The sequence below is a fragment of the Girardinichthys multiradiatus genome, chromosome 9, assembly GCF_021462225.1.
Source record: "Girardinichthys multiradiatus isolate DD_20200921_A chromosome 9, DD_fGirMul_XY1, whole genome shotgun sequence".
In the NCBI taxonomy this organism is placed as follows: Eukaryota; Metazoa; Chordata; class Actinopteri; order Cyprinodontiformes; family Goodeidae; genus Girardinichthys; species Girardinichthys multiradiatus.
The window spans coordinates 9,662,086-9,688,372 of record NC_061802.1 but is presented as its reverse complement, the minus strand read 5'-3'; the positions used below and the strand labels follow the sequence as shown (position 1 = coordinate 9,688,372).

General features: G+C 38.2%; 2 protein-coding genes across 4 annotated transcripts in view; one reads left to right on the top strand and one right to left on the bottom strand.

Annotated features, from left to right (window-relative positions):
• The window catches only part of pde4ba (phosphodiesterase 4B, cAMP-specific a), a 253,062-nt gene that overhangs the window by 185,409 nt on the left and 41,366 nt on the right, over positions 1 to 26,287 (top strand). The window lies entirely within an intron of this gene.
• LOC124874565 (zinc finger and SCAN domain-containing protein 12-like) lies at positions 19,908 to 25,612 on the bottom strand. The gene is made up of 3 exons (XM_047375971.1): positions 25,590 to 25,612; positions 23,646 to 25,437; positions 19,908 to 20,341 (listed from the first exon to the last, which is right to left on the bottom strand). Exons 2-3 carry the CDS (start codon positions 24,404 to 24,406, stop codon positions 20,278 to 20,280), a joined length of 825 nt encoding a protein of 274 aa, XP_047231927.1. The 5' UTR covers positions 24,407 to 25,437; positions 25,590 to 25,612; the 3' UTR covers positions 19,908 to 20,277.

Below are 26,287 nucleotides of genomic sequence, written 5' to 3'. Positions count from 1 at the left end.
TACATTCTTTACTTTTTGTAAAGTTAATCAGAGTGTTGAGGAACTTTTATTTAGTAATCCACAACTTTCTGTTTCCCAGGACTATAAATATGACATCACACAGAGGCCAATTTATTTAGCTTCTCTTGAAAATGGGAAAGACATAATATTCAGAGGGAATTCAAGTGACACAAATGTATCTTGATCATCATAAGTGAAAAAATGGATATCAGAAAACAGGTGCTCGCCTTAACAAGGCAAACAAGGCTGTACAGACCGAAAGATAGGACTGTAACTTCGGTTTTATGAATCTCGGCTGACGGCCAGAGGTGTTGCTTCAAGCATTGAATGATTACTCTTGGTAATGCGTAGGTCAAAAATTAATAACAAAGTCACCTGTGACCTACCGGTGACTCACGTGAGTCTATAAAGTGATGTGTCACCGGGTGCTCAGTCCTGATAAGCGTCTAGCAAGCACGCATAAACCAAGGGACCGAGCGCTCTGGCGGTCATCTGAGATAAGGGCTGCAAGCAGCAACAGATCCCACGCAGGGGCCACAGGGCCCCCGGGTGGACGCAAGCGCCTGGCACTCCACAGGAACAGCGTGACATCCCTGTGCCGGCCAACAGAGCAACCACTTAACCCGACGTGCCAATGGTAATTGGCCACCACATACACCTTTAAGGTGGAAGGGGATCGTCCCAGTCCCCTACCATGGCACCAGTCAACAAGGACAAACCACTGTGCATGATAGACAGCCCAAAGGAGGGTGCCCCTGCGGCAATCAGGGTGTGGCCCACCCTGCCCTTATAGTGGGAGAAAATAGAGCCTGCCCCCCGTAAAGGCCAAAGCCAGAGCTGCAGGCGGCTCAGATCGGGTTGAAAGAATCTGGTCCCCCAGAGGACATCCCTCCTGGAGGGGAGGCGCATCCAGGAGGTCTTCGCCAGTCAAAACGGCCCACCAACAGAAGCCTGTGCCCCTCCTGGAGAACCCTCAGGAGCATCTGGAAGATCCTGGCAAATGGGGGAAAGGCATAGAGAAGGGTCCATTTCACACGTTTTGCAAAATGGACCCTTGCAAAATGGCCCTGGAATATGGGCCTCTCTGAGACTAGCAAGGCGTGGTGCTGCCCAGACCCCGCTTGATGATTTATATGAAAGACAACAGTGGTGACGTCTGACCGAACTAACACGTGTCTCCCCAGCAACCCTGGAAGAAAAGCACGGAGAGAGAGAAAACCCCACTTGATTGCAACAAATGTCTGCTCACACTTAATCAGGTTCTGGAGATTTTTTCCTTTCCACTGTTGCCACATGCATGTTCAGTATGAGGGATTTCTGCAAAGTTAACAACTCAATGCAATCAGATGTTTTCTGTCACTACATGCTCGTCAATGAGGATGCGGTTCTGAAAAGTCAGCCACTCGATGCAGTTGGCTTGATTTTCTTGAACAGAAAAATGTTTGCCAATTTGAAAAGTCAAACAAACTTGACTGCACTGTTTTAGAACTTAGATCAAATTAAAATGTATATAATTAATTGAAATCTGTCCATATAATTGGATTGAATTGACTACATATTTCTGTATATGAGCTGGAAAGGTTTATTTAAGCGGCTTGAGACATTTGTTGTGAATCGGCACTATATACAGTAAATGAACTTAATTGAACTAAAGTGATTACAGCTGCTAGGATTTTTCTCCAACTTAAAGCATCAGATTTAAATGAGCAGGTAGATGAATTGGAGGCTTGACTTGCAAATTTACAGGGGAGTTCTTTTCTTCCTGCATGGTTCAAATTTATACTTTACGAGATGGTTGAGTGTCAAGGATTGTGTATAGGGTGGGCCTCTACCATTATTTTAGTCTCATAGTTTTTTCTATGTATATTTGAGGGTTTTATGTTGTCTTTGGATGAATCTTTGTGCTTTAGTTTTCTGTCACAGTTCAATGACATGCATATTCAAATTTGGCTTTAGTTGTACGTGTTTCTGTGTTGGACTGTCCAGATTGTAGACTAATTTCTGCCAGGAGTTCCCTAGGATAGACTTCAATGAATGTGTTTGTTGCTGGCATGTTTGGGGAAACTGATGACAACACTGCAGATTTAATTTTATTTTATGGTATTTTATTTTAAAGTACAATTACCTTTGAACAGCTTTAATAAACCTGATGATCAACAGCAATTTTTGGAACCCACCTTAAAAATACAGACAGGAGTAGCCCAGAGTTGAGCCACTAAACCTTCAACACTTAATAACGTCTAGAGACATTCAGTGCAAATCACATCTGATTTAGAACAGATGGAAAAGTTTGACTTTTTAAATAATTTCATTGGCGCTGGTTGCAAGGGCTAACCTGTTAAAATGTGCCAGTTGAGGATTATCTTGTACTACAATATATAAACTTCCACATAAGATTTCTGTTCAGTGTACTCTGAGTTGAAATAACCTGAGAATACTTTGTTTTCCAGTGCGTTGTGTACTAAATTTCCCTATAAAATCTCAGACCACACTGTCCACATTAGGTTTGTCAGTCTGCATGTTAAAAACCTTATCAGTGAGTGTTATCATCAGTAAGTTTTGGCCAGTGACTTTCTCATCAGCAGTGCTGTTTTGGTACGCTGGACAGGAAAACTACAGAAGATACAGGTAAAAATGCACAGAGTATAAGCTGTAAATAAAATGTGGATGTAGATGTTTCATAAGTGATGTTTGACAGACGTCAGGCATTTGTAAAGAAAACATTTTGGCATGGAAAACCATTATTTTAAATCCGTTTTTTCAGAGCATCACACTTTATTAACATTTACTAATGAGTTAGTGAAGATAATAATCATAGAAATATTCCCATCATCCTGTCACGGTGATAAACAGGTTAGTAGGGTCTGCTCAAACCCATGCTTCACATTTCCACAAAGCAGATCATCACAGTCCCAAAGCAGCTGTTTGGTTGTTATGGCAATGGAGGCAGGAAATACTTAATTCCTGCAGCATTTAGCTGAGAGAATCCCACCAAGGTATGACCTGACTTCCTGGCCATGTTGACCAATGTGATGAAATGCTGTCATCCAGGATATATGTGATGCAAAGGGCCTTTGTCATATCCACATTCTGTAAGCTCGTGTATGTAATGTGTGTGTGGGTGCATTTAGCTGACTGTTAATGTGGAAAGAGGTCAAAGAGTTGGCTTTTTTAATTCCATTGTGTCCTTCCACTGTGTAGGTGTTTTTATTGAAACCCAGCTGCCCCTTATGGCATCTTCCTAAAAGGAAGCCGTCCTTTTTGTTTGGTCATCTGGTTATAATAAATATGATTGACTTAATCAGTAAAAAATGTGAAATCACTATGGATTTATTATGCTATAGACTAAGAAACAGTGCATTTTAATGTGTTGTATGATCTCAAATTGGCAAATGTTTCAAGTGCAAAAGGAATAAAAAAAAGAATATGGATCAAAATATGCTGACAGTGAAAGCACAAGCAATAACAAACTTAACACAACATTCGTTTCAGACAAAGTTGAATAAAGTAGCCTATTTGATAGTCACTTGAACTGGCAGATTTAAAACAAAAATTCAGATGAAACCAAAGTTACTGATCAACTGCCATCCTCTCATTTATTTTCACAGTTGAAAATACGTTTTGAGTTTTCATACAATAACTGCTTGGACAGAAAAACAGAATGAGCAAATATAACTTTTTTCAGTTCATTAATGTGATTTAAAGTAATGCAAATTTGTAAGAGAAAAGGACCTATATACTATTAAAATTTTTTTTTATACATATGTATTTAGTTCCATTTAATCTATAGCATCAGATTATAGTAAATTGAGAATATTAATTTTCCAAATCTTACAAAAAAATTCTGAACAGCAGGTGTACTAACTTTACAAATCTGGGCATAACTGTTAAAACTCTCCTGGACTTACTTTCATTGATGGATTCCAAAGTCAGTTCATCATGTTTTGCCTTTCTGAAATCTGATTAAAACTGCAATGACCTTCAACTTTAAAGTGTAAGCATGTCAGCAGCTGAACCCAAAACAGATTTGCATGTTCTGTAAGATTAAAGAAAAACCCATTACCGTAATAAATAAAAGTAATTGGAAAATGATAGATTTCTTTCATTTAAATTTTCTTGTGTCAGCAGGGAGAGCAGAGCAAAGGCCTGCAAATAATACACAGCCCATCAGTCTCCTTATAAATGTTATTTCAAAGGAGTTTTAGACAGTCCTAAACTCCCTTCACCAAACAGTGACCCAGTGCGTGCAGGAATGCACTGCTGAGGTCACAGAGATCAGGAGGGGAGAGACAGTACAGGAGGAGGGATGAAAGGAGAGCTATGCTGGGAGATAAAAGTCATCTTTGGAAAGGAGGAAGAGTCAACTAATAGGTGCTGGAGAAGATATGATGCAGAGGACACAGTAAAAAGCTTAGGAGCTGTGGGGCAAAGTTTTTGATGTAATGGAGTCATAAGTCAGAGGTTTCTTCACTTTAGTTGAGAGTTTTGTGAATAAACAGCCAACAGAACATACACCCAGATAAACAACAAAAAGACAACCTGTGTGCATGTTTTAGTTTTGTTTTAACAGATTTTCTTTCAATTACTTTGAGATAGGAGGGCAAAAGTTAGGGTTAAACATATTAAAATCTTCAAATAAACGTGGTACAATGTAAATATCTTCAGTCAGCCCTCGTTTTTATGTGTGTTTTGTTTCCACTGAGCCAGATGTGTAATCTTTAACATCATACATATAAAGCATAGCATATTTCTATGTTTGAGTACAACATTGTTAGCTTAGGTTTGTGTTTTTCAGCTCTGGTGTTTAAGTTTAATGCTTTTCCATGTCAGTTACCTCACTTCAGTGCCTTTTTACTTGGTGTATATTAAGCTCAATAATGGTTATGGATGATGATGGATATGATAGTGGACAAGAATGGTAACAAGAATGCTTTAATTTAAACTCCCTGACCAAACTGCAATAAGCCGATTTCAGAAGCATATCTTTTCCCTGGTTGTCAGGGATGGTTGAGATTGATTCGTTCTAACATGGTATTTTGCTGTTTTGCATCTTATAGTTTTGTCAAAGTGTAATACCATCCAAATTCCTAAAATGTATCTGTAAGGAGCACCTATTGGCTATAATACTTACATTTTTGCAAATGGCTAAACAGACTGTTAACCATTCAATGAAAACATTGTTTATTGTTGGGAAACATGGAACTCCAGAATTTGAATTTTATGCTTGAAAGGCAAGATTTAATGTAAAGCCCAATATTCCAGAAACATTCTATACCATTGGGTGAAGAAAGGCACAGGAAGCAGTTATTACTGTAACAAAAAAATGTCATGGGTTATGGTATATAAGGCCTTCATCTGCAGTATCACATGCAGATTCTTGCTTTCTTTACATGACTGTATTTGCTGTCAGAGCTTTTTGTTGTTGATAGAAACATGCATGACATCAAACTGGATGTTAAACATATTTCTATAAGTAGGTTACAAGAAGATGTTGAAACTATATGCAAACCTGCTTTCTTGTATGCATGTGTTTGTAAAGCCTCCATTACAGGTAATTTGAAACACCAATGGCTGCCACACAGAAGTACACCGTTTAAAAGTTTCACTATAATCTAAGGGTGCATTCACACTTGCCACTTTTAGTCTGCTTTAAATGGACCAGAGTTCGTTTCCCCCCTACACTCAAGCAAACCCTGGTCCGGACCAAACAACCGGACCGAGACCCACTTTTTGAGGTGGTCTCGGTCCGCTTCCAAATGGACTCTGATATGGTTCTCTTATGGTCTGAATACAAACCGGCCCCGATCCGAACCAACTACAAAAAGTGTACGTTTCTTTGGACATAAAAAGCCACCGTAGCCGGTAGCAAAGGTGTGTGTTGTAAGGTAATCATACCTGATAAACTGTGTGTTGCTTAGCAACGCTACTGGCTTGTTGTGGGACAAGGCACGTAGAGAACGTCGGCGTTCAGCACGCATTCTCCGACGGGGTTACAAAATTATAAATGGACAGTTTCAAAGTCTGTGTTGAATGAGCTGCTCTTCATCCTCACAATAATATTGCAGCTGTAATAACGGAACAAATATGCAGAACAGAGGTGCTGCACGCAGCACGTCTACAGATGTTTTCCTACATTTCCGGGTCTGTGTTCTGTCCCGCCCCGTCATTTCTGCCCAATCGGAACAATGATTGTCACCCGCATGGCTTTGTTTACAAGTAATAGTTCACTTGCAGAAAGTACAATGTGAAAACAAACCACACCTAATGAAAAAAATAAAGTTAGCTTTTGGTCCGGACCAAACAAGCAGACCAAAGGACTTTCCTGGTGTGAATACACCCTAAGTCTCTGCTCATCAAAGTCGCATTGTTTGATATCAAAGTAGGGTTGAAATGTGCTTTTGGGAATTAAATTAATATTTGCTAAATTATTTCTGTTGATTTGTATCATTCAGCAACGTTTTTGGCAAGTTGTTGGTCAAGAATAAAGCTAGGACTTAATAGCTTTTCATTTTCATCTGGCATCAACATTTCTTATGTAATTTTGTTTTGCATTTAATGCACAAAGTAGTACTTTATTGAGGAATACAGGCCTCAGATTACTGCACTCTAATCTAATTTTTCTTTATTTAAATGTCAACAACACTGTTGTGCAGCTATCTGTGTTGGTGATGTAATGCTGATAAAGTTTCAAGGTCAGGTGTCTATATATGCATCTGTTCGATAGGGAGGTAGTATGACGGTGCAAGCATGTTTACATGTAACAGATACGGCATGCACAAACATAACTTTTCATTTCTCAGCTAACAAACTGCTCTGCACGTACACCACATAGGGTGTTGCCATGGCAGCAGCATGCTCCACATCTATAGTGTCTCCTTGTTTCTCCCCGGTGTTATCCAGGTGTCTCAGTTTTAAGAAATCCATACTCTTGGCCCGGTTTCCCTGTTTGTAAGCAGCTTAAAGGTCTTAGTATTTCCATCCTGGGTGTCTTATGATACTTAGCATTTTCTACTACTTTCCCCTAGTTACTGCCATATTACATGACATTATACAAGAGAGCAGCAACCTCATTTTACTCTGCCAAAGTTAGTGTTTAGATAGTTGAATTAGTACTTTTTTGACAAAGAGCTATCCAGGCAGACCTGCCAAGTTTCCAGGCAGCATAAGGAGGTTTAAACTTTAGAGATACTTTATACAGTATGTCATCATGAAAACGTTTGGTTTTCTCTTATGGGAACTGTTTAGCTGACGGGAGAGGGTGTGATATCTCAAGAGAACATTTCCCTCTGATTAACTGCAACTGTTTCTTAGACATTTGCAAGTTTTATTCATCCATGCTAGCCTGACAGTGAAAGAGGTCCATCTAGCATATTCATTTGTGCCAGAATCACTAGGTGAAGCACCTCTGTAGCAGACATCTCTGCTCCTTAGCAAACATGCCACCCATTTGCCAAACCTACTTTTTAAAGCAGGTCTACCTTAACAAGACTGAGTGTCAATATTTTAGCTTAATTTGTTTTTAAGCTTGCCAAGTATTTTGTAGCCCTCTTTCAGCAAACTGACCAGCAGTGTGCAGTAGCAGGTGGGGGAGGGGAAGCTCTGTGTTACTCTATGGTCGATGCCGCCAGAGAAAACTGCAGCTACTCACAGCAGCTAACACTTTCTCTGGTATCTAATTGAAAGAAGGTTAAACTGTAAGAATGACATAGCAGAAAATTTAAAACTGTTTTGAAACATTAACTGTTTAAAACTTTAGTGTAACTTGATAACAGAACCGGGCCGGTGCCTAACTTGGACATTTAGTAACGCTGTCAATGACTAAACAAGTAAAGCACTAGAATGGACCATCTTCTCATACCAAGTACTATTTAAGAAACAGCCTTGTTATTGATATAACACTCATATACAAAATTGACGTGTTTATCTTTAGGTGCATTTAGTCATTAGGTGGGTTCATTTTATTACAAATGTGTATTTTGGATTGTTTTTAGCCTCTGCCACATGGTTAAAAGGGTATAGCATAAGCATGTATAAAAGTGTTTTAAGCAACTAACAGACTAATTGCTTGAATATGAATAAATTATTGTTATCAAAGGTGTATAATCTTCTAACCTAAAAATAAATGAAAGTAAATTAATAGATTAATAGTAGTTACACTATTTTATTTCAGATATTTAGCCCAAAAACAACTGAGTGTTTTAAAATGGCTGCCGCTGATTGATCTGATTATTACGTCAGGTTAAGTGTTAATGCTTGGATGAGAAACTGATTTAAAAAATTGTATGAATAATCTCTGATACTTGGGTTGGAGGTTGTTAATAAGAGGTGTTGGTAGGCCTTGAACCCTGACCAGATTCGGAAAAACTACCCTACCCTGTGGATTAAACTCTTCTACAACTTTTAAACTTCAAATCATGTAAATGTGGAACTATATTTACTGCATGTTTGGGATATATTTGTGTAGAGAAACGCATGCAGATGGTATAACGCAAGTGTGCATCCAAAACAAGTCTGTGACTCTTACATGAGAATCCTATACAGACACCTTTCTGTCCATAGAAGGAAGTACAAGCTGGGCTTGACTATGACACCAACGAGGAAACAGACCACTCAGATGATGGTGACTTCCTCATGCACACACACACTCAGAAATGCACATAAAAACACCCAGACTCCCTCCAGGAGCTTTTTCAACACTAGTTCATCCATCTTTCTCTGAGAACAAATGAGTTCCTTTTGTGTGACAGGGAGACAAAGACCAGACAGGGATTGACCTGCGTCACAAACCTCAGCATGAAAACACTCCTTTATTACCCCATTCAGCACTCCTTCATTCTGCTGGCTAGTTTACAGACAGGTCTTAAACCTGGCTCCACACAACCGGTCTTTGTTTTTAAATAAGTTGTGGGCATTAAGGGTACTTAAGACTGTCTCCTAAAATGTTTGACCTTGACCATGCTGCCCACATTTCTGCAAGCTTGTCACCGGAAGGTTTTTAAAACATATTAGCCAACAAAATAAAATGTGAAAAATGCTTTTTACATGTTCTGCATAGTCTCCCAGACATTTTTTGACCACAAGAGATTCTTGACCTGAATATTATTACATATTTAAGGTCAACACATGCTGAAATCAAATAAATTATTAGTGAGTTATAGTAATCTAGTAAAATCTTAGGGTTAGCTAATTGTATTTCAACAACATATTTTCACAACATACAAAACCCATATCTAGTTCCACCCAGCACATTGTATACCCTCATTTTGGTGGGGATCATACAACTGTAATGGTAATACTTTAATCATACTCAAGCATATAGTTTGTTTTAAAAAATCTTAATACCTTAACTCAAAACATTTGAAACTTGATCGTATGCTTTATTAGCTCAAGTAATGTGTTTTTTTATTTTTTTGATCAGAATTACAATTAAAATTGAACTGTAATGTACACATTGAAAAATAACTTAAGCAGAATTTCCTTGTTTCTAGAGAATATTCTATTGTATGTTTTCAATGGTAGAAACATAATTCTCTACGTTTAAGAATGTGAGCTTTTGACCGAAATAAAGGATGATTGCAAGTCAATAAACTGACAATATTCTAACCACTGAACAGGGCAGGTCACTCATCTGAGATAGTATGCTGAATGTTTATGACAGTGTCTAAACAAGTTAGAGAAACTATTGTTTCATATCTTTGTTCTCAAGAAATTGGGAAACAAATATTATATTAGATTTAATTTTGTGTATTAAATTGGAGCCCCCCTAGTCAGTAGCCAGGCAGGACTTTAGTTTTACTGCTTCTCTTTCAAATACCAGATTAGGTATTTTAAAGCCTTCATGGTTTAATATTTTCTTGGTATTGACAAGAATGTTTTTGCAGCTCTTGTAGTGATTCATTTATTTTTCCCTTTTTATCAGGGAGATGCATGTTCCCTTTAAAGCTATCTTGATTGCCTCAGCTGCTCTCCTAAAGGACATCTATTTTAGCTTTAAGGGAGCTTTGAGGGGAAAGCTGGTGAAGTGGCTGTAACTGTAGGTTTTACTTCCTTTTTGAAGAGAAATTGTTGTCCTCGATTCTTGAAGGTACTGAAACCACTATGTTCATTTTTTGTTAAACCTTCACTGATTGGTTATGCAATTTTCAGCCCAGACAAAAAAATTAAGCAATAATTTATAAGCTGTAAGTATGAATGACAATGATAAGTGTCCTCATACATTGCTTCAGTGTTTAGAGCACAATTAAAAAGACAATTTAGTTTTTAAATATTCAGGTAAGACATCACCTCATCCTGAAAGTGGATAAAGAAGTGCACTTAGCCTGTCGCTTTTCTTTTTATTGCTTTTATTGTTTTATTACTCACTGTCAGATTCACAAAGCAGCACATACAGTTCAGAACAAAATGTGCAAGCTGTTGACTGAACCGGTGACTTTTTCATACCTGTGTAAACACTTCAGAGTCTGCTTGAACCTCTTAAGAGCTACGTGGTATACAGTATGTGGTGCTGGACTGGGCAGAATGTCCTGCTGTTTGAAGAGCTGCTAGTTTTGTTCAGTCACTTTTTAAGAAAAGTCTGTTCTTGGAGAAGACATATAATACTTTTTAGTCTCTAGTTTGGGGAAAAAAAGAAACTAATGATGAGTGTTTGCTCTACGCTAGAATGTGCACATTGTATAAATGAAATATCTCTTAATAAATATGGGTCTGATATGTCCCTGATATGTACATCGCTGACATATTAATATGTTTATTTTTTTTTAGAAAGAGCTGCTTATTTTTGCCGCCTTCTGCTATTCTTATTGTTATTCGCTTATCAGAGGTGACATTATAGCAGAAAATTAGCCCCATCAAACTTTGTTAAATGTTGACTAAATGACAAAAAATCGCCAAGTGATACACTAACACATCCCATCCCAAGTGAAAAGCTTAGAGCAAGGAGGGTTATAATTTGAGAAAATAAGATTAATTTTACTTGACAATATCTTCATCAAGGGCCGGACTTTAGCAGATCATGACTACTAAACATATTCTACCTTTTCATTCTTCAATAAACTATTTAGTGGATTCTGTGGTGAATTAAGATTATTTAACGAAATCCCCAAAAAGCATTTGCTCTGATATATTTTTAGTTAATTCTGTCACCCATTAGTGAGGATTTGAATTAAACATTTGTGTTCAATGTTAACTGTCTGAAAAATACCTACAGAGAAGAATCCATTTACAAATTGACCTGTTTTGCGTGTAACGGCTTGTCTTTCTCAAAACTATGTCCATGATTCTCTGAAAAATCTTGACAGTGGATCAGTTGTTTTCAGTGAAAATCCATTCCAGTGAAAAGCCGGCCCCCAGTCTGTTTACACTCACTGTTGAGCATGCAGGAAAACGTGAACGAAAGACAGAAATCTCAAATGGAATATTGTTGTGTTGTCAACACAGGTGCAAACTGAATATTTATGGTGCTCATGACCTCTATAATCAGTGATACATTTTTTTTTTCAGCAACAAACATATTTTCAATTTTTATTCAGATTTAATTAAGAGGGTTAGGGTTAATTAGTTTAATTGTGCTGAACGCAGAATCTCGCTTGGGAAGGGAACAGTGTCAAGCTCATTATAAAGACCCTGGTTTTTCAGTGGTACTTGACCCAGGGTCATGTTTTTTTCTCTTCGGCTGTCAACTGAATGTGTGTCTCACATTCTCACATCCTCAATACAAAGCAGGCTCATAACCTACCAGGGACCTGTCCTTTATTATCCGCTTTGAGATTGCAGTTTTGATTCAGAACAATAATTCTTTCACAGACGTGTCCCCAGAATGCTTGTGTACTGTGACATGAGTACGCGAGGGCTAAGAGGACAGCAACTGATTGGGCTTTATTCTTTGTCATTGTCACAAGTTGTCATATTAGCGATGGACCATTTTGTGGCTCAGCTCCAGTTTTTCTTTTTTTTTCAAAGCTTTTACTGTTGAAAATTAAAAAAGGCCAACTTTGACTCCTCTCTTCTGGACTGTGTAAAATTCTTCTTACACAAAAAACTGAAATGAAGAGAAAAGTACAGAGAAAAGAAAATTGCTAAGTTTGAGCAGTCTTCCCTTCCCTTTGTAACAACATACTGTGATTTGGTATGTCATAACTGTGAAATTTTACAACTTGATCGCAAGTTTTTCTGATCTCATTCAGCCGTATCATTTATATAAAGCTTAAGCATAACGTGATTATAAAAATAGCAGAAGAAATAAACAAAATTAAATTATATACCAATAAAATGAAAATAAATAAATGAGGGAGGTTAATTAAGCTACTTCTATTCCATTTATGTCTTATTAAAATACTTTGATCTGAAAGGAAAATATTATACCAAAGCTTGCTTGTGTCTGAAGATGTACTTTATAGTGCTGCCTTTTATCTACAGTTAATTAAACTGGATCAACTTGTGCCAGTAACTGAGGGACACTTTATTCTTCTGTTGCAAGTTCCCACCACTTCCCTTTGAAATCAAGGAGGGTGCTTGTCACACCAAGTTGGATTTCCATACAAACTTGGGCAGTACTTGATTTATTTCTTTACTCAAAGTAACAATTACACGGCATGTAATGAATAGTCTTAATTTGTGTCATTTGTAAATTACGTCATTACATTAGATGGTTAACACAGATAAGGCCTCATTTTAGCTCACGGGATTGTTTTGTTATAGTCAGAGAAGTCGAAGTTGAAGAGTTGGTCGGCGCAGTTAATACAGAAAGTCACAGTTGGCTGTGTTACTGTTTACACATACCATTTAGTCTCTTGTATGCAATAAGCAGGACACATTAGACGTATTAGTTTCAAACATCGCTTACAAACATGAGAATAAAATTTCAAGTCAAGTTGGATTCTTTAAAGACTCATGACACCACAAATACAATAATATATCTATCATGTGTTTCAGACCACAAAGGTCATCTGTCATGACCTTTGTGGTCTGCTTTTAGTTGTGTTTAATAAAATTGGATCTTGTTGTGACACTGAGTACCAGAACCTTTCATTGTTTTTGTAAGTTCCCACCACATCATAATACATGGATTAGTTTCATTAAAGTTCTTATACAATCTTATTTAGGCCTAAAGCAATACATTTTAATGCAGACCACCATGGTAAAGAGTGATCAGTGTCATAATGGATCAGCTAGGAGGCTACTGAAAGACTAACAAGAAACATAGCTAAAATCAGTATCAAAACTAAAACCAAGGTTTTTGACTGTTGGATGGTAAATAGACTGTTATATCTGTCTGTCACTGTTAAATTCCCAAATTCTATTTTCTTTCAAGTTTGGAAATTTGTGTTAAAAAAAAAAAACTCTGCAGAGAGTGAACCTAAAGAAAAACTGTTAGTTTGAACAGGCAAATAGACCAGCACATCATCTGCAAAGATATAGAAGGATTGTATTTTGGTATTATTATTCATTGTTGAAGCAAATACAATAAAAACAGCATGGGAGCCTAACCTACAGCTCTGATTTTCTCAGGGTTGTAGGTTATCGTTTTAGTCTTGCTGAAAAAACAAGACTAAAACAATAAAAAGAAGTAGGATTCCTTTGTCAAAAGGGTAAGTCCAGCATCATTTGAAATGAAATTTCTCAAAGAAAAGACCAACCTTTACCAACAGCAACCAACATTTTAAATGTGTGCACTAACTTCTACGTGCAGAGAAAACAGTAGAATGAAAAAAAAATAGTCGGCCACTTCTAATTTATTTCCTTGCTTTGTAATCATTCTGTCATACTGCATATCTAAAACCCCTCATCTTCACTACTATGTGGTACACCATTGAAACATACACAACATACAAAATAAGAGCGGGGCCTACAGCCCACTGTTTAATCCTTCCAGTAATCCAGTCTCTCTCATTGACTGTTCCTGGACAGTAGCACTGACTCGCTATTTTGCAGTGTCGCGTGTATACAACTCAGGCACATTCACGTCCAGCAGTGTGTTCCAGTCCACAAGTTTGTGTTTTCACTGGCTGCCTCAACAACACCTTCCATCATTAGGAGAAGCTGCAAGTCCGTCTGAGATCGTGCTGTATGTGTGAGTCTGACATAAGTGTGTGCACATTTTTTGACAGATGTGGGTAGCAATATGTTTGCTTTCTGAGCTAAGGTGATGAATATCACAACGTTACACCAAACCGCCTGTTCTCCTGCTCTGCTCAGATCTGGCTGTTGTTTATGTGATGTGACTTGGAGACAAGGTGATGTCATCTGTAATATTTTTTCCCAGAGCTTCTATATCATACAGGTTACAGCAAGCACGTGTCTGTGAAAGCATAAGTCACTGTGATATAAATCGGCTGAATCAGAGCATAACACTGATTTGTTAGAGGAAATAAAAAAGCTTGTTTTTACTTGTTGTGGAGACCTAACTTTTTATTTTTTCCCAAGTCCAGCAGAAGCAGTTGTATAAAAAAATCTAGACTTTAGTTTCAACCTGCTCTCATATGCTTTTAATGGTGTATATTTGTGGTGTTCTTATTTGTTTTTTCTCTATGTACAAAAAAGGGATAATATGATGAAAAGATGTTTAAAACTGTCAGCAGAAATTTGTGAAATGAAAAAAATGCTAAAAGCAAAACTCAAAAATATTTTATGACAATAATGGAATGTTTTGGTAACTATTCTCTGTATTTGTATAAAGCATTAAATATTCCTGTAAAGGTTTAATTTGTGAAAAAGAGACTATAATTTCTTACACGCAGATTAATCTTAACAAATAATCAAATCATCAAAATTGCAATTTTAATCAAAACATGAAACTCAGATATTTTATAAATTCATTTAACACAGATAATTATATTTCAAATGTTTTCTTGTTAATTTAATGAATATGACTAACAAAACCCAAAATTCAGTTTTCAAAAACTTTAAATATTACATAAATCATCAATTCCATCATTTCAGTGTGGCATAGATGTGAGCAGCCTGGGCCTCTGCTGAGGTGTTAGGCAAGCCCAGGTTTCTTCAATAGCAACCTTCAGCTGATCTGCTTTGTTTTTGTGTCTTTTAACGTATCTTTCTCTTGAAAATAACATACAGATTCTGTTGTTATTCATGTCATGTCATCCAAGTGTCTTCAACTACTCTGAAAAAACTTGGATAATGAGTTACAGTAACATTTAACTTTGCTCTGTGATTAATAAAGTATTTTTGTTTTGAAATGAATTCAGCTGAATTGAATTGCTTGTGCCCTTTTCTCTACTACACTTTTTCCTTCCACTGAACTTAGAACAATATATTTGGATACAGCACACTGTAAATAAACATCTTTAGGCAAAACCTTTAGTGGCTCAACCTTGTGGAGATTATCAATGAATGTCTGATGAAACAGTGTCAAGTCAGCTGTCGTCCCCATATTGTTAAGGTCATAATATAACTTTTCTATGGTAAAAATCTTGATGTATTTGCTTAAAATAATATTAAACATTTTTGATAGAGTAAATTCTGGGCTTTTATTAGATGGCATTTAGCCCTTTAAGCATATTGGGCCCTTAGATGGGCCCCTAGATGGCCAAAAGATGATGAAGTGAAGATTATTATTTGACATAAGATGTCACAATTTATTTCTAAAATATTGAGTGTTACCTTTACAGATGTGTGAATGAGTGTGTGCATGGTTGTTTGTGTGTTGCCCTGCGATGGACTGGCGACCTGTCCAGGGTGTACCCTGCCTCTCGCCTATAGACTGCTGGAGATAGGCACCAGCTTCCCCGCGACCCACTATGGAATAAGCGGTAGAAAATGACTGACTGACTGACTGACCTTTACAGATTAACCAGGATTTTGCACTTTTGGCGCAAATGTTAAGGGGTTTAAATTTCATCTGTTTTATAACAGAGAAAAACAGAGAAAACAAGAAAATCTTAAACTCTCACCAGACTTAACTGGATGGATGTTTGATGACATTTATCCAAGAATGATTTTGTATAATTAAAAAAATGAATAATTCAGTGCTTATCTTTATTCTTTTAGCTGAGTTCCTATTTTCACCTTCAAAGATTTTTCAAGTCTCTGGAAATGAAGTGCCCTCAGTTGTCTGCTTTGTTCTTGGAAATTCGCTCTTTGTCTGTTTCTGTGTAGTGTGTGATTGATGAGTTGGCTGCTGCAAAAGTGCTCAGACACGCAGCAAGAAATAAAAAAGAGGGTTGGTAGGGAGACCTTTGCATTAATACACTGGAAACTTGTTGCATAAGAGCTGAGCTTATTATCACAACATGAGAGACATTCTAACACCATTACAAGTGCAGTTTTCTTTTTTTCTTAGACATCTAATATTTGAGTCATTTGGGATGTAACATCTCTGAAGAACTTGAATGGTTGTATAATATTCAGTTGCTTAAAACTCTGCAGTAGAACTATAGCTGTCAACTGTGATCGTTGTTTGCTCAGCTGGCCTCTAGCTGGAAGCTCTTGTTGAAGTGGCTGTAGTGTTCACAGTGGATTTCTCTGAGAATAAAGTTAACCAAATGACAACAGTGGTTCCACTGATGGAATAATAAGCCTTTTGTCATGTTGACTTAACTCTTAGTTATTTAGATTTGTGTCCCTTCTAAGTGAGCTGCCAAAGTGTTACCTCTGAGAGTATAATATTTTCTTCACCTTAGCAATTAAATCTGACTCACTGTGGTTGTAAATGTCAGTTCCTACTTAACAGAGTGGTTGCTTGCTGCCTTTTGTATTTTATTAACATTTCTGTCTGTCTGGCTGATTATGTAATTCTTGCTTTAATAATGCTGCTGGCAGAAACAATAGAGTTCATCACTGAATATGTTTCCAGATGCTTTGTGTTCTGTTGTCATTGCGATTTGCTTTGTGGTCTGGTCAGTAATGTAGTTCATCTGCAAGCATTGGACCACACATGGATTGAAGAATGTAAAATATACTGTGTACCTTTCTTTTCCATTATTTTATTCAGCTAATGTGTGTCATGTCAGGAGTGGATTTTGGCCTCTTTACCTTGGATATCCCTCACCTATATTAGAAAGATATTACCGTAGCAATGTTTATATAGCCTAGAATAGAAATAAGTACCACCCAAAAGGTTTCACTTGTGAATAACCAATATATTCCAATAGAATATTTAGCATCTCCTTATCTGTCCAGTACATACAGAGGTGAAAAAAGGTATTGAGCATATTTAACATTTGTCTTAGTAAATCTAATTCTAATAAGCAGTTACCCTGTTTCCATGTACCACAATAACCTGAATGTACACTCACTACACAATACTCCACTGATGAAGAAAAAGCATGTTGAAGCTTTTTTAAAGTTTGATCCAAAACGTTTGGACATGAGAATGTAGTCAGGGGACCACAATTAAACTCTTCAAATACCATTGACCACACCATGCTTGGAAGAAAAATGGCATTGCACACCTATCCCAAAACACCATACCAATAGGGAAGTTTGGAAGTGAAAACATAATGGTATGGGGCTGCTTTTCACTATATAGTACTGGCAGGCTTCTTATAATTCAAGGAAGGATAAATTAAGAAATATACTAAGACGTTATTGTTAAGAAAATAGAAATTAGGTTGTTTTTTCAGGCAAGACACTGATTCAAAACAAAAAGCCAAGAAAACTCTCAACTGGTATTGGAGAAAAAAAAATAAGTCTGCTTGGATGGCTCAGTCCATAATCTGATTTGAATACAACTGAAAATCTATGGAAAGCACTGACAAACCAGAGTGCACAGTTAAAGCCCCCAGAACCTTCAAGGTTTAAATACAGTTTATGTGGAAAAATGACTCAAAAACCTGATTCCACCTGAGCAATGCATGTGACCGGTTTCTCCATATAGGACAGGAGAAATGTTAAAGCTGGCATTACCAAAAAAGCTTTTCTACTATGCATTAAATAAAATTCAGTAAGCATGTTCAATACTTATTCTCTGTGTCATTCCACTTTATTACATGTAAATGTATTTATTGACATTGTTTTGATTTCTTTGTATGTATGGTTTACTTTTGTTGCTACATTATTATCTTCATTAGAAATATATTTACTAAAAAACAATATGGCGTGTTTAATACTTTCTCCCTGTATCATGTGCTACTCACAGTTGTAGTTTGGTCTGCCACTATTAGAGTCGTTTAATATAAGCCATAGAAAGTGCCAGCTTATTGCTGTACCTTGTCCAGATTTGAATCATATGCCATGACCCCCCTCAAGTGTCAAGCAGGTGTCCTTAGAGGGTTGGTGGTTTCCATACAGGAAGGATGGCACAGAAAGAATAACTTCACGAAGCGTGACTTTATTAATGTCTTTTTTTGATTTGTTTTAAACTCAAATATGCAGATCTGGTGTGGTCATTTTGAGATACAGTTTTTATTGAAATAAATCACAGTATCAGAAGGTGACCAGAAATGACAGGCTTCGCTCAGCAGTCATAAACAAGCTGCCATCCCAGGTATTTACCCTATGCAAATCTCTTCATACCCGCTGGCACAACCTCCTGCATCTCCTGGCCAAGGGAGATCCACAGATCAGCTGTGGCTAAAGTACCCCTTCACTTAAGTGTGTGTGTGTGTATGTGTGTGTTCTTGTACTTGTTGCTGAGTGAGAACCATTTTTTGTATTTTTATCACAAAGTGAGGACATTTTGACAAAGTGAGGACATTTTCCTGGTCCTCACTTTTTCAAATTCCGTTCTTGGGACAGGGGTTAGGTTTAGGACTAGGGTATGAATTGAGTTATTGTTATTGTTATTGTTAGGTATTAACTGGTTAGGGTTAGTGTTAGGGTCAGGGTTAGGCACTAAAAATCAAGGAAAATGAATGGAAGTCAATGGAAGTAACCTAAAAGTCCTCATAAAGATAGTAAAACACGGATGTGTGTGTGTGTGTGTGTGAGAGAGTCATTGTATTTGCAGGCCCAGTGAAAGTGCAGTTTGATTTTACTTTAGATTTCATTTTCCTTAGCAATATCTCTGCATCGTCTCAAAAAGACTGACTAAGCTCAATGCCAAAAGCAATACATAAAGATCACAAATATTAGCCCAGAATTTAGACTTTTATACAGACCAGATCTCTGAGTGGTCAATGACCTGTCTTTGCTTATAAATACATAAAATATAAGCCACAGATTTTGTGCAAGACAAATGACAGAATGTGCAACAATTTATGAACTATAGAACTGTCCAAAAACTGTTGTGTGCGAAATTACATGGAAATACTGCCCTTCTTATTAGATTTGGAAATTTACTTTAGGTTTTCTTGTTAAATTCTCTGACTGCTCAAGGTTTTGTAAGTGAAAATACTTTTAAAGTCTGTAGTTACATCATTCTTTCATATTATACAACACAATTCCTGTTAGCTTTAAAAACATCTCTTCTTTAACTAGTATCAGATAGAAGATATAAAAGTTTGACATTTTGCCACCAGAGCCAGATTAGTTTCTTGAATTAATCATTTGGTTTCCTTAGTTGCCTACATTATGGAGCAAATGAATTCTCTAGCTCGTAATATCCGTTAAGGAATAGGAAGAGAATTCTTTAATTACTCAGCCAATTAATTGACGGTTTTAATTGGCAAACTGGCAAGTCGTCAAAAGCTGCCAGAAGAGAAAGCTAACTCTAAAGCAACAGTTCCAAACCCCTTCAACCTGTTGAAATATTTTTGCACTACACCCACAAGCATTATAGTATTATATTTGGATTTATTTGTGATTGAGGAACAGTAAATAGTACTGTAGAATGAAAATTACAAAAGAAAATACTGGGTTTTAAAATATTCAGTTCAGTTCAATTCAATTCAGTTTATTTATATTGCGCCAATTCACAACACATGCTGTCTCAAGTCACTTCACAAAAGTCAGGTACATACATTCCAATTAATCATAACTGGTGGACCAGACTTAAGCAAGGACAAAAGGTGTTCAAAAATTGGAAAAACTTCAATTTAATACTGTCAAAAATAGTTAACAAAAGGTAAACTTCAATACAAAAATAACTCAGATAATAAATGACATGAGTTTGGGCCCAACCCAGCTGAGGTCAATTGAACAGCAACAAAACTCAAACAAAACTGACCTCCAGACCAAAAAACAAAGACTACTTAAATAGGGGTGGAATAACCTAGACTCAAATGGGGAAGGCACAACATAACAACAAATGAGAAAAATACATACAAACTAATTAACAAACATAAATGACACAAATTAAACTTTAACTTAACACAAATAAGTGAATACTACAGTGACAAAATAACTAACAACTTTAACAAGTTAAGAAGTTAAGTCCCCCCCTCAGTCTTTTGGAATAATGGTATCTTCCTGGCTTCCACCTCCAGCTGGTCTGCATTTGCAGAACCTCAAAGATAAAAAAACAAGTATAAGTAAACCATTCAGACAAATCTTAAAGTGTGCACCCATTAGAAAATATCTGTCTAAATAAAATAACTTAAACTTATGTATAGTGTCATCTGAAACTAATAAATGTGAAACAATACTAACACTTTGTGGTGGTGGTAGAAGCATCCACCACACACTCCCCCTCCTCTGAAGGCTCACCGACACAGCGGGACAGGTAGTCAGCAGTAATATTCTGCTTGCCAGGGATGTAATGCACCTCAAACCTGTAGGGTTGCATTGCCAGGTACCAGCGAGTTATTCGACTATTGGTGTCCTTCATCCTCTCCAGCCATTTTAAGGCTTTGTGATCAGTTTCCAGTACAAAATGTCTTCCCAGAAGATAATATCGAAGTGAATCCAGAGCCCATTTTATAGCCAGGCATTCCTTCTCAATAGTGGAATAACGGGTTTCTCTGGGAAAAAGCTTTCGGCTGATGAAGGCGATTGGATGGCGGTCATTTGGGGGACCCTGCAACAACACAGCACCAAGACCTTTATCTGAAGCATCAGTTTGTAAAACAAACTCCTGCTGGAAATCAGGGCAATGGAGCACAGGATCTCGGCTTAGGGCCTGCTGAATGTCTTTAAATGCCGACTTAGCTTCATCAGACCACCGTAGAACGTTTGGGCCGCAAAGACTGGTCATGTCTGTAAGAAGAGAAGCTCTGGCAGAGTAATTGAGAATAAATCTGTGGTACCAACCAGACATACCCAAGAAGGATTTAAGTTGTTTCCTTGTCTGTGGAAGGGGGCAAGACTGGATGGCTTCAATTTTTTGAATTTGTGGCTTCACCAGTCCTCCTCCAATAACAAAACCCAGGTACTCCGTCTCCCTCTTTGCAATGGCACACTTTGCTGGATTCACTGTTAATCCTGCTTTCTGAAGACACTCAAAGACCACTTTTAGGTGTTGCAAGTGTTCATCACAACAGTTACTGTAAACAATGATGTCATCCAGATATGCAGAGGCAAAATGTGAGAGCCCATCAAGTACCTTATCCATTAGGCGCTGGAATGTGGCAGGAGCCCCATGAAGTCCAAACGGCATCACTCTAAAGTGATAAAGGCCCCATGGTGTTCTAAAAGCTGTCATCTCTCTAGACCTAGAGGAGAGTGGTACTTGCCAATAGCCTTTGGAAAGGTCGATTGTGGTGAGGTATTTTGCTTTACCAAGTTTCTCAATCAAATCATCGATACGAGGAGTTGGATAGGAATCAAACTTTGATACTGAATTGAAGTAGCGGAAGTCAATGCAAAACCTAATTGTTCCATCCTTTTTAGGGACGAGGACAATTGGATTGCACCACTCGCTCTGTGACGCCTCAACAATTCCAAGAGAAAGCATTATCTCAATTTCCTTTTTGAGTGGTTCCAGATGTCTTTCAGGGATGCGATAGCTCATTCGTTTTGGAACTGCATCTTCTTTTAAGGAAACATCATGCATTATCACATAAGTATAACCTGGATTCTTCTGGAACACATTTAATGGACAGACAGCCCTCACCTCCAACTGCTGTTCCCTGGACAGATGATCCAAACTGGGCTGAGAGGGTGATGGAACAGGAAAATATTGCTCCTCAAGTTCCTCATCCCCTGTACTCTGGATGTAAAAAGAGGCAGATTTCTCTGGGTCCCGGGACACCCACTCTTTAAGCAGGTTCACATGGAGAATCCGAGTGGAGCGGCTTTGACCTGGAACAGAGACTTTATATGTTGTTGGTCCCAATTTCCCCATTACCTCATAAGGCCCTTGCCACTTGGCAAGCAACTTGCTATCCTCTGAAGGCAGCATAACAAGCACTTTTTGACCCAGTTTGAACCCACTCTCCCGTGCTGCAGTGTCATACCAGGTCTTCTGTTTACGCTGAGAGGTCTTCATGTGCTCCTAGGCCAATGTTGTCATCTTCTCCAGCTTCTCCCTCATCTGGAGCACATAAGATACAACATTTAGAGAATCTTTGTTAGTTTGTTTCCCCTCCCACAGTTCCTTTAGAACTGTCAAGGGTCCCCTCACTTCATAACCAAATACTAATTCAAATGGGGAAAACCCAGTAGAAGCCTGAGGAACTTCTCGGTATGCAAACAGAATATATGGAAGCCATTTGTCCCAGTCAGAGCCAGTTTCATTCACAAATTTCCTTAGCATTTGTTTAAGGGTTTGATTAAACCTTTCAGTGAGTCCATCAGTTTGTGGATGATAAGGTGTTGTTCTCAGTCCTTTAATCCCTAGCAACTGATACACATCTTTAAGCAATTTTGACATAAAATTGGTGCCCTGGTCAGTGAGTATTTCCTGAGGAATGCCAACTCTGGAAAAATATTGCACCAAACAGAATGCAACATTCTTTGCTTTGACAACTTTCAGGGGGAACACTTCTGGATATTTAGTTGTGTAATCCACAATCACCAGCATAAACCGATTTCCAGCTTTACTCCTTTCCACTGGTCCCACTATGTCCATGCCCAGGAGTTAAAATGGAGTACCCAGAACTGGAAGAGGTTGGAGAGGAGCTTTATTGGGCAGCCTGGCTGATGTAACTTGACATTCTGGACAGCTCCTACAAAACTGCACAACATCTCTACGCAAGCCAGGCCGATAGAAACAGCGCTTTATACGGGCTAAGGTCGTATGCTTCCCCAGGTGGCCAGCCCAGGGAATAGAATGGCCCAACTTCAAAACAGTTTATCTCACTGCTCTAGGAACCACAAGCTGTTTAATTGGTCCATTTTGCCTGTAGAGAATGTCATTCTGAATGACAAAATCCTTTTTGTTAACTTTTGCCTCTTTAAAATACTTCACAAGATTTGAATCCTGGTGCTGCAACTCCAATATATTACCAGAAATTTTAAACTCTTGGAGTAACTCAGGCTGTGGGGTGTCAGGAGGAACTACCACCGTCCCTTGAAACTTTTCCTTCCTCCGCAGGCCTTTGGACTTCCTGACTTTTATTTTTTCTGTGGAAAATTCCACATTGTGAAATGGCAAGGTACTAAGATCTGAAACAATTTCCTCAGGCTGCTTTGCTTGAGCCTGAGTTAGAGCGACATTACACTGAGGAGGGTGTAACAGGTCGATAAGCACTGGTAGGTCACTGCCGAGGATTACTGGAAATGGCAAGTTATCTACTACCCCAACATTAAGCAGGTAAGTTTGTCCCTTTATGGTCACATTGACATCTGCTGTTGGATACTTCCTTTCATTACCATAGATACAGTAGATTGGGACAGTCTCACTGGTGCAAACAGACTGAGGTGGAACATACCTTTGCTGGACCAAGGTCTGTGTACTCCCTGTATCAATCAGTGCTTTCAGTGTCTGACCATTGAGCTTCACATACGTCTCCATTAATGGCTGCGTTGATCCAGCATTTTGAGTCTCTTCCCTTGGCACAAAACACATCTGGGACAATTTAACAGCATTTTGAGGGCACATTGGTTTGGTGTGACCCTCCTGTCCACATAAGTAACAGACAGGCTTCTTCCCCTGAAATTTTGTGTCAAATCTTTTCACAGGGGTCTTACCCACAGCTGAAACCTGTTGGGCTGATGATTGCTTGCAGCCATCCTTTTTCCAGCTTTGGAAAGGCCAAGACAGGTTCCTCCTCCTAGCAGCCACAAACACGTCAGCCAGTTCAGCAGCCTTCTTTGCAGTCTTTGGATTATGTTCCTTTATCCACACCTGTAGCTCTGATGACAACATTCTTAAATACTGCTCAAGAATAATTATTTCATTGATTTGTTCCAGTGTTTTACCATTAGGTTGCACCCATTTACTATAAAGCTCCTTCAGCCTTATGTAGAGCTCTTTTGGAGTTTCTTCAGGCTCTACCTGAAGCGAGCGAAATCTTTGCCTGTAGGTTTCACTGTTAATCTCATACTTCTGCAAAATAGCTAGTTTAACTTGGTCATAGATCATAGACAAATCAACATCCATATGCACAAAGGCACTTCTAGCCTTGCCTGTTAGCAGAGGTATTAAGTGAAAAGCCCAGTAAGTTCTCGGCCACCTGCAGGCAGAAGCCATTCTTTCAATGTCATCCTCTTCACTAAGTTTTTGTAATTTAGGTGCCGGAGAATGTGCATAGAGAAGGTCACCTGATAGACTGTGTTGCGGGGAAGCTGCTAGTCCAGGATCTGGTGGTTGTGTAGGACTGCACTGGGGAAGTGGTCTGAGATTGAATCTCACTTTTAAACCAGCGGAACTGTTTGTCCAGTTCCTCAAATTTCTGTTCTTGCTTAGCAGCTTCTCTGGTCCAGTAGTCCTCCTTGGCCTTCTGTTGTCCTAGATGGGCTCTGAGAAGACTAGCCAAATCTGAAAGTGTTGGTTCACTCCCCTTCTCTTCCATGTCAAACACTCCACCAACAGCTCCACCTTCCTCAACAGCATCTCTTTCATCTGGATCAGAGCTGGGTCCTCTTGTTCGTCCTCTTCCCCTTCCAGGCATTTCTTCCTATCAGAGAAAAAAAAGCAAGAGAGAAAAAAAAAAAAAAAAAACCAGAGGTAGTTATTGCAAAAATGGTCAAAACCAGGAAAAAATAAAATACACCAATGTCCTTAACTGACTGATCCCACTCCTGACACCAACTGTGGTGGACCAGACTTAAGCAAGGACAAAAGGTGTTCAGAAATTGGAAAAACTTCAATTTAATACTGTCAAAAATAGTTAACAAAAGGTAAACTTCAATACAAAAATAACTCAGATAATAAATGACATGAGTTTGGGCCCAACCCAGCTGAGGTCAATTGAACAGCAACAAAACTCAAACAAAACTGACCTCCAGACCAAAAAACAAAGACTACTTAAATAGGGGTGGAATAACCTAGACTCAAATGGGGAAGGCACAACATAACAACAAATGAGAAAAATACATACAAACTAATTAACAAACATAAATGACACAAATTAAACTTTAACTTAACACAAATAAGTGAATACTACAGTGACAAAATAACTAACAACTTTAACAAGTTAAGAAGTTAAGTCCCCCCCTCAGTCTTTTGGAATAATGGTATCTTCCTGGCTTCCACCTCCAGCTGGTCTGCATTTGCAGAACCTCAAAGATAAAAAAAACAAGTATAAGTAAACCATTCAGACAAATCTTAAAGTGTGCACCCATTAGAAAATATCTGTCTAAATAAAATAATTTAAACTTATGTATAGTGTCATCTGAAACTAATAAATGTAAAACAATGAAACAATACTAACACTTTGTGGTGGTGGTAGAAGCATCCACCACAATAACCATTGAACAGTGCAGTCAGTTCAAATTGGATAAAAGGTTTGCATCGAGTCAGAGACATGCAGCATTCACTCCTCCTGGATAAGCATGTAGAGACAGTGGACAGTCACTGGCGTTGACTTTGCAGCAATCCCTCATACTGAGCATGCCTGTAGCGACAGTGGAGAGGAAAAACTCCCTTTAACAGGAAGAAACCTCCAGCAGAACCAGGCTCAGTGTGAGCGGCCATCTGCCACGACCGACTGGGGGTTTGAGAGAACAGAGCAGAGACACAAAAAGAACACTGAAGCATTGATCAAGGAGTACTTTCTATGGGAAGGAAAAGTAAATGTTAATGGATGTAGCTCCTTTTGTCGTTTCACCTAGAAAGAAAGAACAGATAAACTTTGAGCCAGTTTTCAAGGTTAGAGTCTGAAAGAGAGCACATATAATTAGTTACAGTAAAAGCTCAGTCAATTGCTATATCTAGGAGAGAGAAAGGGTTGAACACTGAAAGACAGGGCCAAGTGGATCATCTGTAGAAGGTGAGCATTAAGTTGTTGCCAGCAGAAGCTTGGACGATGCCCCTCTCCAGAAAGGTGTCACAGGTAGACACAGAGTCAGACCAGGTGTAGCTTCTAGGAAGAGAAAAGAGAGAACAGGGTTAAAAGCTGAAATAACAGCA